The sequence below is a fragment of the Ahaetulla prasina genome, chromosome 2 (genome assembly GCF_028640845.1).
Source record: "Ahaetulla prasina isolate Xishuangbanna chromosome 2, ASM2864084v1, whole genome shotgun sequence".
Classification (NCBI taxonomy): Eukaryota; Metazoa; Chordata; class Lepidosauria; order Squamata; family Colubridae; genus Ahaetulla; species Ahaetulla prasina.
In genome coordinates, this window is record NC_080540.1 from 182,537,976 (window position 1) to 182,554,317 (window position 16,342).

General features: G+C 39.2%; 1 protein-coding gene across 4 annotated transcripts in view; it reads right to left on the reverse strand.

Moving 5' to 3' along the window:
- Positions 1-15,019, reverse strand: part of CNN1 (calponin 1) — an 81,624-nt gene extending 66,605 nt beyond the window's left edge. Inside the window, exons 1-7 of one of the 4 annotated variants that reach the window (XM_058166266.1) lie at positions 14,894-15,019; positions 8,950-9,120; positions 8,647-8,736; positions 5,998-6,056; positions 3,256-3,350; positions 442-515; positions 43-127 (exon numbers count right to left, since the gene is read on the reverse strand). In XM_058166266.1, coding sequence (XP_058022249.1) covers positions 43-127; positions 442-515; positions 3,256-3,350; positions 5,998-6,056; positions 8,647-8,736; positions 8,950-9,104 — 558 coding nt within the window. In that variant the 5' untranslated portion in view covers positions 9,105-9,120; positions 14,894-15,019. Of the gene's footprint in view, positions 1-42; positions 128-441; positions 516-3,255; positions 3,351-5,968; positions 6,057-8,646; positions 8,737-8,878; positions 9,121-14,893 lie in introns of those variants that run through there. The other 3 variants (XM_058166268.1, XM_058166269.1, XM_058166271.1) reach the window with 3 other exon arrangements.
- Positions 15,020-16,342: the final 1,323 nt, after the last annotated feature.

Here is a 16,342-nt window from a genome sequence, read left to right on the forward strand (position 1 = left end):
GTACACCTGCATATAATAGCTGGGGATGACAGCAATGCGCACCATAAAGAACACTACCATCATGGCCAACCCATTGGCCAAAACAAAACTTGAAGTACGTGGCCAGCCAGCTGCATCCAGGAACCACCTGAGGCAACACAAAATTAAAAAAAAATAATCAAATGGATGTCAGTCCATTCAGATTCTCTGCCTCCCCCAGTAAAGCAATAGCATAAAAATCACTCTCAGAATTACAACAGATTAATAAAGTAGTTAAATACGAGCATGCAGCAGGCTTGAGGTGTTACGCTCAGCCCTGTGGCTTTAATGGGGAACGGGTATGGGTGACTGCTGTCCTTCCCTAGGACATAGATACAAGGGCCCCTTTATCAAAGAACTGGTGCACATTCTTGGGCAAGCTATTGAATTCACCCATTTTGTTTCTGATATCACCAAACTCACCGCAAATTCACAAAGGGTGTGGAGAGTTCTGAAAGGAGACGGAAGTTGGCAAAATAGGGAAGCACCCCACGACTCTATGGCAAAGGAAAGAAATATCTCAGATTTTGATTTTACCATCCCATGGCCATTCTAAAAATGTTGCCTTTTTCAGTGAATCTTTAAAGTTCTAAGCAGAGATCTCAACTCTCCCCTTCTCTCAGAAAGAAAGAAAAGCAAAAAGACAGCAACAGAACAGATGACTAATATAGGCAAACATGCTGCTACCATAAAATGTTCTTTCTTTGTTAGGAGATCAGTTTCAATATTTACATTTAATGGCACAAAGTATATTCAGAAAAGTTTAGGTTGCAGACATAACATCGATCCTTTTTCCATGAAATAATGGGTTCTTCCAATTTAAAAATAGTCAATAAATCTGTCTGGAAGGTAAACTGAGCCTCTTACAATTTTATTCCAACTTATTTCTTATGTTAACTGTTTCTAAAACTAATTTGGTTTATCAAATTTTTGGTGGTCTGTTCAGTGGTAGTTTATTCAACTTAAGCACTTACTCAAGCTGTTTGGCCCTGAGGCCTTTGTTCTTCTTAAGTTCCATGTCTCTTATAGGAAATTGTAGGAAACAATTTCTCCTCTCCCCTCCTTTCCTTTCCTCTCCCACTTCCACTTCCACTTCCCTTTCAATAAAAAGAATATTTGAACAATTGGGTCATTTTTTAATTTTATATATGAAATATATTTTAAGATTTCTTTTTTTCTTATTAAATGTAAATTTCAATATTACCTGATTTTGTCATATACATGCTATTTGTCTTTATTTTAATTGGTTTTAATATCTATCTATAACTGTAACGTCTCTCTTTCTCCCATAACTTTTTGCTTATTGGACATTCATATCCAATTCTACGTGACTCATAGGAACCTGCAGCATTTATATAGCGCATAGACATTTTCTTCCCTATTCTCTCTTCATTGATATGCAGTGGTTTTTTTCATTCATATTTCAAGATGAAAAAGGAACTTTGAGGAGAAACTGCATATTTTATTTTTATCTGGGTTTTCTGCCACTTTGTGGAAGTGGTTCATTTTCTGAAGAAGTAGGTTTGGCTACATGTATCTACCTATGTGTGTCCTCAAATGATCAGAGACAACTAGAGATCAGGAAGGCACATTTTCAGCCTGAATCAGTTTGGATTATATGATAGACTCACAAAGCCAACTGTGATCTTTCTTTTCTTACATGGAATCAAATACGATTTCAGGAAATTGTTTTATAATTTCTGTTATACTGGCTTAACATTTGGGCACAACACAGTTGATCCAAAACTATTTGACAGATGTAGTGATAATATGCCAAACCTATTGTTGGGTAGAAAATGCAAACTTCTAACACTAAAGAGAACATTTTTTCCTTGGGGTTCCACACTCACATGTGATAACTTCTAGTTTTTAGCATAGCCTGGGGATATAATTACTGCATTAAACCCTGACTTTTCCCTGACTTGGCTTTATTCCAGTTCATTATATGATTACTCTGAAGGATGCCTGATTTTTAAAATTGCCATAGGGAGGTTTGAATGCTGGATTCATTAAATCATCTTTTATACCTAATATATATTATATCAAATCAAATCTTTATTATGGTCATAGACTAACATACATTTATTTTTCTGACTCATTTGGAATAGGTTTTGCCCTAAAATAAATGTTATCCTACGATGGGCTTTATTTTTTTGGGAATAAATCGTAAATAAAATTTAGCTCTCTAGTATGCTTTTCATTCCTAAGGCAGGGAATGCCCTCTAGACCACTAGAGGAGAATTCTGGAAGAATATCTTTGCCCATCACAAATGTAGTTTTAAGGGAAGTCAGACATCTCACATTTCTGGTTAAGAATCTACATCATGAATATGAGTTTAAAAGGCATCACCTCAGATATGCAAGACTGGTAACACTTTCTCCTCTACAGAGTTCAGTCCCCCACTGTATAGGTAGGCCTCGACTTACAACAGTTCATTTAGTGACAATTCAAAGTTAGTAAAGCACTGAAAAAAGTAACTTATGACCATTTTTCAAATTTGCAACAAATGCGGCATTCCCCGTGATCTCATGATAAAAATTCAGATGCTTGGCAACTGACTCATATTTATGATGGTTGCAATGTCCTGGGGTCATTGCAACCTTCTGACAATGGGGAGGTCAGATTCATTTAACAACCAGGTTACTAATTTAACAACTGCAGTGATTTACTTAACGACGGTGGCAAGAAAAGTTGTAAAATGGGACAAAACTCACCAAGTGTCTCCCTTAGCAACAGAAATTTTGGGTTCAATTGTAGTGGAAGACTATCTGTATTGTATGTGTCTTCTGAATGAGGGCAACAAAAGCCAGGTGACCACTGAATGGCAGCAAAAAGTTAGTTTGCCATCATCTGTTCTTTCATTCTTCCATTTCTACTGCATAACAAACCTTTCATTTCTACTGCATAACAAACCTAGGCCTCTTCATTCTTAGGATTGCTCTGCATCTGGCCTCCCTTTTGCAGCTCTATGGTTTGTACAATTAAAGCAACATACAGAAGATAATTGTCTCACCCTTCAGGTGATTGGGAGGGACCAGACAAGGAATAATGGATGGAAACTGATCAAGATGGCAAATACCAGAAAATGTTTGCTCATAGAGGTGCTGAGGTGATGGATACTGCAGGATGCACTGAAGTAGGTTGAAGAAGCATGGCCTTTTTTTTAAAGGATGAAGAGTAAAGTCCTCTTTCTCCCACCCCACCCACCAGAAAAATTAAAGGTTTCTGGAACTAACCAATACGTATCCATAAGCATATAGTGCCACCAAGTGGTGGCAAACGAAAAGAGAATCCCCCAATGTCTTCCAGTAGCGCACTAGCAGCAACAGATCTAGAATTCAGAGCAGAACACATGTTCACAAACAAGCATCTTGTTTTTATTAGAAAATAAACATATAGAAAATAATTTCATATTTAAGAAAGTAAATGCAAAAGTAAGGTGATTTCTTTTTCCCGCTACAGCCCTGCTTCTTTCAGCTGTGCCACCTGCAGGGATTTAGCAGTGGAGGATTTTCCAAATGCGGATAGAAAAGATTTGATTCTTAATTTCCTTCTCTTTTTTAATGCTGCCATTAGTAGCACAGGTGCATGACAAACACTGGCAGGCTGAGCATTGAGATCATCTATTCATAAACAACTCAACCAATACAAAATGCCCTTCATTGGCAAACATCTTATATGCCCCCCCTCCCCAATCCTTTCTTAAAGAGACCTTGACTTAACAGGAACTCAGCAATTCCTCTGAGAAAATTATTTCAACTAATTAAACTTTCCCAAACAAAACATTTAGTCAAAACCAGAGGGAAGGGAGAAAATTTGTTTTAACACAGAGAGTCCTTGTTTGAGGAAGTAGATCTCATCAGCTAATTGAACACGAGAGCAAAACCTCACAGGAAAAAGACTCCTTGGAATGCAGCTGGGAAACAGATTAATCCCAGCCAAAAGTGAATGAGGGGGAAAAAGGCTGAAACTACTGAAAGGAAAATAATTCCTCAGAGCAAATGCTGCGGGAAAGGTCCTTTGCACAAACCATGATCAAACTCAATGTCTTCTCTCAAAGTGGTTAAAAGTTAGCCCTGCAATCTGTGTCAGCCTTCTTGGGCATCAAAAACAGGGAGCTCTGAGGAATAGGATAAATTATGAAGGCCCTGACCCCATTTTTATGGGAATAGGATTCTCTCTGAAAAAAGGACTTAATTCGCCTCAGATTCTTCTAGTATTTTTTAAAATCCTGTCTGATAGTTAATTTGATAGGCAATTGCAGGTAATATCACTTGCATCAGTACTCACTCACTTTTGATGCTAAACCTACCCCCAAATTCATATACCCCACACATTTATTTATTATTTAACAAATTAATATAGCTGCTGAATTCATTCGTAGGTGGCTCCAACGCTATGGATTTTTTAAATGTTATAAGCCAATTACCTATCAAATTATCAAACATTTAAAAAAACATTTTAAAAATCCACTGCGTAACAAAAACTCATAATAAACTCCCCTCCCCATGGTTGCAACAGCACACTTAAATCAGCCACTTGATTGGCTTCATCTCCATTTGTGGTTCCCAGGCCTGTTGCAATACCACATTTTTAGGGCCTTTCAGAAAAGCAACATCTCTATATACCACAGAGCTTGCTGCCCTAGCAGAGTCTTTAAGTCTGCAGGTGAGAATTGAGTTGAAAACCTGCCCCAGTTTTAATGATAAAGTGACCTTTCAGAGCGCAAGTGCCTCAGCCAATATTATACCACTTTTCATTTCTAGAAGTGGGGTGGGAAAGTACTTCATATGACATAAAAAGGACGTGGAGACAAATGGTTGGCTTTAATGCTTCCAATGTGACTGCTTAACAATAGGCAGCATGTAAGCAAATATTGTAGAACTATGTAATTAATAGTTATTTTTCATCTGGTTTCATGTATTATTTATATGGCCCTTTTAATTTGTATATACGTATGTATGAGTGTGTGTGTGTATGTGTATTGCAGAGGGGACTTGAAATTCTTCTATAGCTGGAAAACATGGCACTAACACACACACACATTGAAAACAAATAAAAATTGACTTATTTTTTCATATCTTCTACACAACCAATTTATTGTTTTGTTTATTTGCTTATATGTATTTAGTTTCTTGTGGTCTATCATCTGCATGTTTTTTTTAATTGTAGATCAAAAATAAAATAAGAAACAGGATATCAAACCCAGCTTTTCCAAATCTAATCCAATTGCTCCTCTTCAATGGTCAAAGTCAGCCACTTTCAGAAAAATGTCCTGTGTACATTTCCTATAATGGGTCACATTACAATATATTCCCAGTGGCATTGGCTTAAAGGAAGACAAGGGAATGAAAGGCATACAACATTTGAGCACATCATGGGGCAGTGGTAGATTTGTTCATCTTTATTTAGACATCTGGATCCCACTTGAAAATTTGACTTTCTGTCAAGCTGAAAAGTTGTTCAGAGCAGCATGGGGCAAAATGACTGAAAGGAAAAGTGCAACAATAAAATACACCCACCCACCCCCAGTGAACTGACTACACAACCTTGACTGGCTTCAGTTAATGCAATCCCTTGCAAAGTTTTCTTCCTTCTAAGGAGTCCTCCACTTCACTGCATCATGATAAAAGAAGAGGAGGGAGCTCCTGACAGTCTTGCTTTAATTTAATTCTTTTGGATACAAGCTACTGAAAATATCTTAGTGGAATAATAACTGCTTGTATGCTATAATGGATCTCATGTAGAAGGTATTCCCAGTAGCACTGGCTGAGAGGGAGGCAAGGAAAAGACGAGCATATTAACAAAGACGATCATTATATGTCAGGATTATTATGGCAAGGAAAATCTTCAGAGCAAATCTGCCTCGACAGTCACTCCAGCCGTAAAATGGGCAGCATATAAATTTAATCATTAAAATAAAATAATAAAACAAACCCGCTAGCCTACCTTGTGAAACCCAATGGTGTGGTGCTTACCATAGAGCAGATAGCCACAGGTGATAGCTACATTCAGTTTGACCAACCAAGGATCTCCCCTACAAGAATGAATGAATGGAGACAAGGTCAAAAGACAAAGATCTGATATTGAGAGAGGAATCCAATTTTTAATTTATTAGATGCCCATTTTCCCCACCCTCCATCAGGCAACATCATGTGACATTTTGAAAAAGGGCTTTTTAAGTCATTTCTACCCTAGTCATTCAAAATTTATTCTACTAAGAAATGACTCAACAACATATTGATTTAAAACCAGAGCTGTTTTTATTGGGTATCCTCCCAGAGAAAATTAGTAAAGAAAATATTTACTTGATTATACATTATACAACAGCAAGAATTGTTTTTGCACAAAATTGGAAAACAGAGAAAATACCCCTGGAAGAAGAAGTTATCAAAAAAAAAATTTAGATTGTGTAGAAATGAATAGATTAACTTTGATGATCAAAGAAAGAGAGAATTCAGAATATTTTAAGATAGGGGATCAATTTTACCATTGGTTAGAAAAAAGATACGAATAAGTAAATTGATAAATATGTAAGAAAATGGTATAACTAGAATATTGAATTAGTGGAAAAAACTGTAACAGATTAAATTGAAAAGCCAGGAGGAAAACACCAAGATGTCACACAGAAGAAATGACTGATATACTAAACGTTTGTTTGTTTATAAATAAAAAACTTTATTAAAAAAAAAGAATTTCTTCTAGTATCAAGTAGCCTATCTCTGGGCCAATACATACATACATACATACATACATACATACATACATACATACATACGTGTGTGTGTGTGTGTGTGTGTGTATTTTCTGAGGTTTTCGCGGGTGTTTGTATGTAGTCTTTGCTTATTCGGGTTTTCTCCTGCGTAAAATTGGAAGTGTCTTGGCGATGTTTTGACGAAGTCTCATTCATCATCTTCAGGCTGGTGTTTACAGCTTTGTGCTTCTAGGATCACACATTGCAATCACACATTGCTCCTAGAAGCACGAAGCTGTAAACACCAGCCTGAAGATGACGAATAAGACTTCGTTGAAATGTTGCCAAGACATTTTCAATTTTATGAGGGAGAAAACCCAAATAACCAAAGACCTACGTGTGTGTGTGTGTGTGTGTGTGTGTGTGTGTGTGTGTGTGTGTGTGTGAGACTCTCAACCTTACATGGGAAAAGACCCGAAAATGCCAAGACCTACACACACACACACATTTTACATGTACATACGCACACGTATGTGTACATATAAACTCATACAACCCCTACACACATACACACATACAGAAGCAGCGTGTAAAGAATGCTTTATCAGAATGATGGAAGCACTGTTGCAGCATTGTACTGGAAGCTCTGAGTTTTTTGTATGTTTTGTATGTGTTTTTGTACAAAACAAAACTTGCAAGATTTCTTTCACAATGATACAATACTGCTTTCATTATTCTGTTTCATTCCCTCCCCAATATAAAATAGGAGCATAAAATCCTGATAAAATTAAATAGTGTCCTATTCTATAGAATTATTCTAAATGATGCAGTAATAAATTGGAACTGTAAAAGAGCTATATTATTTCTACCTTCTCCTAGATTCAACCACCTGTGTTCTTTCTTTGTTCTCATGTCTAGTAATAATATGGTTCTGAACTACTGTATGGTTAGTTCTGTTATTTGAAATACCCTTAGAATTCCCACTTCATTTTTCAAGATAGAAAATCAATCTTTAACTCAAAATGTCCATGAGAAATGGTAATCCACAAGAGATTATAAGCAAAGGCATTAATATGTTTCTATGAAATTCTAATTTAAGGCCAAGATGTTTGTCAGCAAAATGTGATAGGTGGTAGGAGTCAAGTTGCTGTAGCAGGAATCATTATTTCCCAGGCTTGAGAAAACTGTTACATCAATCTTTCAACTACAGCCACCTTGAATAGATGGGAAGAGAAAGGAAGATGGCTAGGACTTAAATTCTGAAGAACAAACATATACCTTTTGACCCCTGTGTACTGTGTTAGGCTTCATTTTAAAACAGCTATTCTAGTCTGTATTTGTGAGTCTTCAGCATCCAAATCTTGAATGAGGAGTTCAGAATCTAGAGTGCCTTGGCTCTCAGCCATGCCATGTGCAAAGTCAAACAACAAGGAAACTGAACAAGTGAGATCAAGCAGGAATTGGGGAGAAAGAGCAGAAAGATAAGATGTGCTACAGAAAGAGGCAGTAATGGTATAAGTGCATTCTTAGCTTTAGATTCTCCCATCAGCTCAACCCATTCATTGAAACAGGAGTCATAGTTCTATGGAGCATATGTGGAATGGGATTAAAGAAGGGAGTGATTATGGCTTGGGCAGGAGTATTTGCACCTTTTTAGGCTAAATGCCAAGGCCAGTTCAGATCCTCTTGCCTGGAGTGACCCTGTTTCCACCCCTCACTTCCTAAAATCCAAATATAACAAAGGCTTATTCTTTTTCAGCATAAAACAGTCCTTGTGCTTCTCAGCACAATGAAAACAATCATGCTTATATGCACCTCCTCTTCTTTCTCTGTCCCTCTCTTTCTGACTCTTGCCAGGGAGAGCAGGCTGCCAAATCTATACATGTGTGCCCCAGGAGGCATGCATACAAGTTGATTGCCTGTTATTTCTTACCAGATGGGGTTGGCATTTACAGCATCGTCATACCAAAGGATGTAGAGGCAGAAGAGGCCAACTATCACTGCATGGAGAGTAGACACACATCTAAAGAGGAGAACACAAACGGGTTATTACATAATTGTAACACTAACTGCACAATCTCTCTCTTGCAGTATGCATGCATCTATTCAGTACAAAGCACACTAGGAGTGGAACGTAACCTCTCAAGTTCCATGGAGATTCTTACAGTGGAAAGGTGAGACAACTGCAAATCTCGCAACCATTCGTCCAGCCACATCCACCAGAGCCTCTCTCTACCTGGAATTCCATTCACTCTGCTTGACCGAAGGAAGGCTGCAGTAGCTGGGGCTCAAGGACAAGGACAGCTGGGGGCTGAGGGCTGAGAAGGAGAACTGGAAGGCTACGAAGCTGCCAGCCACAATGCAGTAACCCAAGCGAGTGAAGTCCTCCATTGAGTTTCAGTAACACCTGCAAGTAGACAAAAGGTCTGTTCACAGCAGAGAACAGAGTTGCTAGACCCTCTTCCAGCAAAAGGCCTCAGCACTAAGGGTAGAGACAAAAAAAGGGACCATTTTTTTTAAACAGAGAGAAAAGATCAAAGAATCAAGACTGAAAATCATGACAAAACAAGGTGGAGAAAATAAATAGTTGTATGATGAAAAACTCTCCCTAAATCTGGTTTTGTCATATTGGAAAAGGGAAGTGAGTCAAAAGTGGATTCTGGGGGGCAAAAAGAAGCATTGAAAAAGAATGTGGGCGTGTTGGGTAGCTAGAATCTTAAATCCCCCATATGATTAATCAAATTCTCTCAGAAGAAGAGAGAAATTGAGACAAAGAAACAAGGGGACAGCAGACAATATACAATACAAAATAAAAATAAAATAAAAAATAAAAAATCACAAAATCACAAGTGAATTCCGAAGGGAGTCAGTTAGGAGAACAACATATAAAACCCCCTATGCAAACGAAAATACAGCCAAAAATTGGCACAGCCATCTTGCAAAGAAGAAATCAGTTCTACGTAGGGTTAAGAACATAGAAAAAGAAAAGTCCCTACTAAAAATTGATTACTGCTAATAAAGAACAGATAATTACTAATATTACTAATTGATTACTAATAATAAAAGACAGCTAATACTAATAATACAGGATTAATAATAAAGGACAGATTAACAATAATAAAGGACAGTGGAGGAAAATATTAGGCTGGACCATTCAGTTCTTGTTCCTTTTTCACCCGTCAATAGTGTCACAATTTAATTGCCAAAAAGTTTTTGCTCTCCACAGATCTATCGACTCCCATGATATCCATGATGTGATTACAGCATTGATATATAAATTTGCATCAAGTCATTAGCAAGCTGGATTGCAGACATTATATTTACCTTACTTCAGAGTAAGTACATGTACTAAGTAACTATTTGCTGCAAATGAATATACAGCTAATTCTATATGTCTATTCATTTTTTAAACCCTGTAATTCATTTTATCTATTTATGTATATGATTTGTATTGCCACCCATGTCACACAGGTGATTCTGAGTGTACAAAGATTAGAAAGCAAACTTGTAGCATTCAACCTCCACTCCCAAGGTTAAAATAGCAGCCCCACTCAAAATCCAAGCTGTGTTTGCTGCTGACCATTGGATGATGGTTTGCCTGCCCTTTACTTGAAAATTCATCAGTTATGATTTTCCTAGGAAGTTTATTCTAAAGTCTGCTTTTAACCTGAACTGAAATCAAGCTTCTTATACATTAGTACTGCTCCCAAGACATCCTGTTCCCATTCTTTGCTCAGAAATCCTTTTAAATATTTTTAAACCTTCAGCTAATCCAGCTCCCTTCATCTTTTTCCCTCTTGCTAAATATGCAGAGTAGTTCCATTCCATCCTTCCCAAAGGGCTAGAAAATTGGAGGAGATCTCCAGTCTTTTTTTTTATCCCACCCCTTTGCCTCCACTGCCTGTGCCTCTCTTCTGGGAACACCTGAGCTGTGACAGGCACAAGGGGAAATCATCATCATTGTCATCATCGATGTTGTCATCACCTTCAGTCTCCTCTTACAGAATGGGCAACAATCACTGGTACGCCTCACTTACGACTTGGCAGTTGGGACTGGCAATTCCATTGCTAAATGACACAATTCCACCATGCTAACTGGGGAATTCTGAAGACCCCCAAGCTGCCAAGGTTGAGAAACACTGACAGTCTCTAAAACACAATTAGCAAAACACAGAGTGCTTTGTTATCCTAAAATCTCTGGAATGCCAACCAGTCATATAATTCTAAGAGAAAGCTTTAATTTTACAATTAGGCTCCAAATCTTGTCGGCACATATACAGCTCCACACATACTGCTCTGAACCTCCCCACCCACCCTTTGAGGAGCTAAAAAGACAAAGAGGGCTGAATTTAAAGCAGTGCCTCCACCAGTATAACTTTTATTTAAATAGGGATAGCTTAATAAATCAAAACAGGAAAGTGCCATAATCCTCTCAACCTCTTTCGTTACCTGTATTCTTTTCCACCTAAACACCATACTCCCTATACACTTCTTCCCACAATGGCAAGCTTCTTAAAGCTGTCTCTTAATCTAGCCTAAAAGTTCTTTTGAGTTCTTGATTTGAGCCACAAGATGCCCACAAAGCATTCCTTCAATTTGGGGGATAGATGAACATCTTAGAACATCAAATCTGAGCTGTCTGGTGCTTCAAGTTAAGACTGTGAGATCACAGGCAATTAAGCAGGGCCTGGGAGGGCTCCTGAACAACCAGAAGTCAGGAAGGTAGGTCTAAAGACACAGGCCCAGTCACTGCCCACCGGTGGCATTATTTTTCATTCAACACTGAGATATGAAACACTGTAGTTTTAGACCAGAAAAATGAAATATTGATTTTTAAGCAGTGCCCTGCTGGAATGTGCACCCAGAAGCTCATCACTCTCAAAGCAGAACTGCCTGTTCCTTTACTCTAATCTTTAATCTTACACAATTAGATTTGGCCAATTGTTATAAAATACTCTTAATGGGTATTAAAAGGATTTACAGATTAACAAAAAAACAACAGTTCAATTTATTGAGGCATAAAATATATTCCTATGCATCATTATCACCCTTTACCAAAGCACAGCACAGTACAAATCAGAAAAATACTATGCCCTGCAAGATGATTAAGCAGATAACTCTTGTTGTTTGGAGGGTTATGTTGTTTCCTTTAGCCCATTCAAATGGAACCACTGCATTTGAAAGAGAAATGTACTTTGCATATTGCAATCTGTTTCAAAAGTCTACTGATGACTTGGATCTACAATAAATATATTAGTAACATAAAGAAAAATTTGGAATGATTAAAAATGATATAACAGTACCTATCAGAGATTAGTTTTCCACCACATATGGAAAGGATTTCAACAGGCAGCCACATTAAATGCTTTCACAGCATTTAATTATCTGAGTTATATAGAAATGTATATGTATATAAATCATTGTTAACAACACAAAATGCATTTGCACAATATACTACGTTAAATTGTGGTCTGATAAGTTCTGTTTGTTGTGTAAACACATCAGAAAAGATAGATGCTCCAAACTGAAACAATCAATCAATCAGAATAGAGCCTGAAGGGACCTTGGAGGTCTTCTAGTCAGCCCCCTGCTCAAGCAGGAGATCCTATACCATTTCAGACAAGTGACTGTCTAATCTCTTCTTAAAAACTCCAATGATTAAGCACCCACAACTTCTGAAGGCAAGCTGTTCCACTGGTTAATTGTTCTCACTGTTAGGAAGTTTCTCCTTAATTCCAGGTTGCTCCTCTCCTTGATTAGTTTCCATCCATATTTTCTTGTTCTGCCCTCTGGTGCTTTGGAAAATAAATTGATTCCCTCCTCTTTGTAGCAGCCTCTCAAATACTGGAATACTGCTATCATGTCCCCCTTAGTTCTTCTTTTTTCTAGACTAGCCAATTCCAAGTCGTGCAACTGTTCTTCATGTTTTAGTCTCCAGGCCTTTAATCATTTTAGGTACTCTTCTTTGCACTTTTCCCAAAGTCTCAACATCTTTTTTGTAATCCGGTGACCAAAACTGAATATAGAATTCCAGGTGTGACCTTACTAAGACTTTATAAAATGATACTAACACTTCACGTGATTTTGATTCTATGTCTCTGTTTATACAACCAAGGATTATATTAGCTGCCACACTTATCTTTAAGTGATTGTCCACTAGGACTTCAAGGTCCCTCTCACAGTTACTGTTTTTGAGCCAGGTTTCGCCTAATCTGTACTTGTACCTTTGGGTTTTTTCAACCCAGGTGTAAAACTTCGCTTTTCTCCACATTAAATTTCATTTTGTTGGATAAGGCCCATTGTTTAAGTCTGTCAAGATCTTTTTGGATCCTGAGCTTGTCTTCTGGGGTTTGGCTATTCCTGCCAGCTTAGTGTCATCTGCAAATTTGGTGAGTTCCCCTTCTATTCCCTCATCTAAATCATTTATGAAGATTTTGAAGAATACTGGGCCTAAGATGGAACCTTGTGGTACCCCACTGCTCACTGTCCTCCATGCAAATGTAATATCATTAAGGACTACTCATTTAGTATGGTTTGTCAGCCAGTTACAAATCCATCTGATGGTGATGCTGTCTATCCCATATTTTTCTAGCTTACCAAAATGTAGGTTGTGATCTACTTTGTCAAATGCCTTGGTGAAGTCTAAATATGCTATGCCTACAGCACTTTGCTGGTCTACTAATTTAATCACTTTGTCAAAGAACGAAATAAATTGATTTGGCATGATCTGTTTTTAATAAACCCGTGCTGGCTACTAGCAATAGCAACAATAGCAATAGCACTTAGACTTACATACTGCTTCACAGTGTTTTACAGCCCCCTCTAAGTGGTTTACAGTGCCAGTCTATTGCCCCCAACAATCTGGGTCGTTAACCTCGGAAGGATGGATGGCTGTATCAACCTTGATTCAGCTGGTGAGACTCGAACTGCGGAACTGCTGGCAGTCAGCAGTAGTCTGCCGTTCTGCATTCTAACCACCATGTGCCACCATGTCTCATATTAGCTATAACTTTGTTTCTAGATGTTCACAGATCTGGTTTTTGATTATTTTTACAGCCTCCTTTTTACAGTATCTATAGCCTGATTTCTTTAGTGTCCATCTGGATATGCTCCCACTCTGCATTCTGGATTCATATATCACAACATGCAAAATATTTTTGTTACTTAGTGACTATGTTATACCAACTCATACCACGACTTACTGTGATGTGTGACAGTGATCTGTAAACTTAACAGATTCCTGAAGATATAAATTTTTAACATCAAAAGCAGCAGGTGTGCTTGATCCAGGAGCTGCCTCAACATGTACAGGCTGCAGGGACTCTCTTACATTATGATAATAACAATCCAATTTAGGACTAAATGAGCTTTTCCAGTGGTGAAGCAGAACCTTTAACTTGTTCCTTGCTGACCACAGGGGGAGGGAGGAAGAGGGAGGGAGAAGGAGAGAGATCTAAAATACATTCCTTTCCCCATATCTATCACTATATAGTTCATTTATCTTTGCTAAATTATGCCCTGAGTTAAATATCTTTGAAGCTCTCAATTAAGCACTGGAATTTTCTTTGACGCTGCAATTTCTTTTCTCAAATTCTCTGGACTGGTGTGGTCATACCTTTAGTGTGACATTTCCCAAGAATACCTTGGGGAGGAAGGGGGAGGGGACTTTCCCATTTTTCGACTCTGATTTGTACGTGCTCACAAACACACGCGAACAGAACCCCCTGTCCGGGGTTCTTCTGATGCAATGCTTCCACACGACGTGTTACATCCGTATGTCACGGCCAAAGGATTTTCTCCACTTTGAGCCGGAGGGGCGAAAGAGCGATTGCTTTCAGTTCCTTCCCCGCAAAAATTATGGCGATAGAAGGTGCGAGCGCACCAGATTATAGTCCCCAAAACGAGGCACTCCGAGCGCCTCTTCCATTCAGGATTGCGACCTCCCGAAGCATTACTGTACAAGCCGTATCTGCCGCACACAGCCGCTTTCCTCGCAAAATCAACACTCTTCCAGCCCCTTGCCAGCAGTAAGCCAGCTGGCGACCGGGTCGACTTTACAAGCCATCGAAGCTTCGTCGCCCTTTGCTTAAAACGATTCCCCCACCCCCACTCTACCCCCACCCTATGGAGAACAGCTTGTAGCTCGCCCTGCTGAACCTCCACCCGCGTAGGGTACTCACCTCCCTCCGGCTGCCTGGTGCCTCTTTTTCGGCCGGGGAGACAAGTACGGCCACGACGCTGAGCCCGTCCAGGCGAGGCTTCAGTCGGATGGCCATCCCCCCACTCCCCCCGATGGACCAGCGCCCCCCTCCGCTTCGGCCAATCGACCGCTGCCTCACAGCCCCGGTCCCGCCCTGTAGACTGGGAGAGAAGAAACAGAGAAGCCAAAATCTGGGTGGGGCGAATGAGTTGCCCCCTCCCCCGTGAGTGCGCTGCCACGGAACCCGAAAGGAAAGCTCTGCTCTAGGAGGCACAAATTACGTTCAGTTCCGAGGCTGCTTATTTTCCTTTTTGGTTCTCCCCGCTCTCCTTTTCCTCAAGAAATACTCCGCCTCCTACCCACCTCACCCCCACCCCTCAGACTGCGACAGTCATCAATCACATAATCAAGCTGATGTCCCAGGTCAGCGAGCAACCCTAAATGGAGACAAATTTAGGCTCGCGCAAACACTCCCTACCTTGCCCCCTATGCCCCCAGGCTTGCCATCGAACGCAGCCAGCATGTTAACGGAGACGGTCCTGAGGAGGAAGGACGCCCTCTGCCGCCGCTAACGTACTTGGCAATTAAATTCAGCACCACTACCCTGCCTGGCGATGACATGTGTCCCATAGAAAGGCTCACTCCTGACTCCACAAAACATGGGAAATTGTGGATTTAAATAAATTGAGTCTGCAGGGTTCACACTGCTTGCTAAATCACATATCATGTTTATTGAGACTTACACAAGGCCTCAACCACAAAAAAGCAAATTACAATTTGGCTGAATGTGTGTGAATGCAGTGATATGTTTTGTTTTGTTTTAAATTTATTAGATCTGACTAAGGAATTCATTTCATGGCAGGATATGTACAGTCAGCCCTCATTTTATCCTTCTTGTGATAAGAATCAACTTTGTGTGGTGGGTTGAGCCAAGAAAAAAAAATGACACAAGTCACCAAATGAACTCTACATTTCAGACCCTTAGGTTAGTCCAACATTTAAAGAACTATGATAGTGGCACATATTACCTAAGACATTTTGAAATGTTTGGGTTTCGGTCATTGTTTTGAGTGATGTCCCAGTTAAAAAAATATCAACCTGGGCATTGTGCTAAACTATGCTATGTTTAATTAAGCTTAGTTGAATAAGCTACAGCTGATTAGAATCACCCATTGCATACAGACATAAAATGTAAATACAAACTGTAATCACTGGACAAGCATCCTAAAACTAAACATGTTACATTAGGACCTGATTTATACCACAGGATTAAATTATATTCATATGACATATTGGGCCAGCCAGCCTTGGAGGAAGAGTGTGTGTGTGTGTGTTTGTGTGTGTGTGTGACAGGGGAAGGAAGGATACTGTAAAATCTCCTTTCCCACTCCACTCCAGGGGAAGGATGCTGTAAAATCTCCATTCCCTC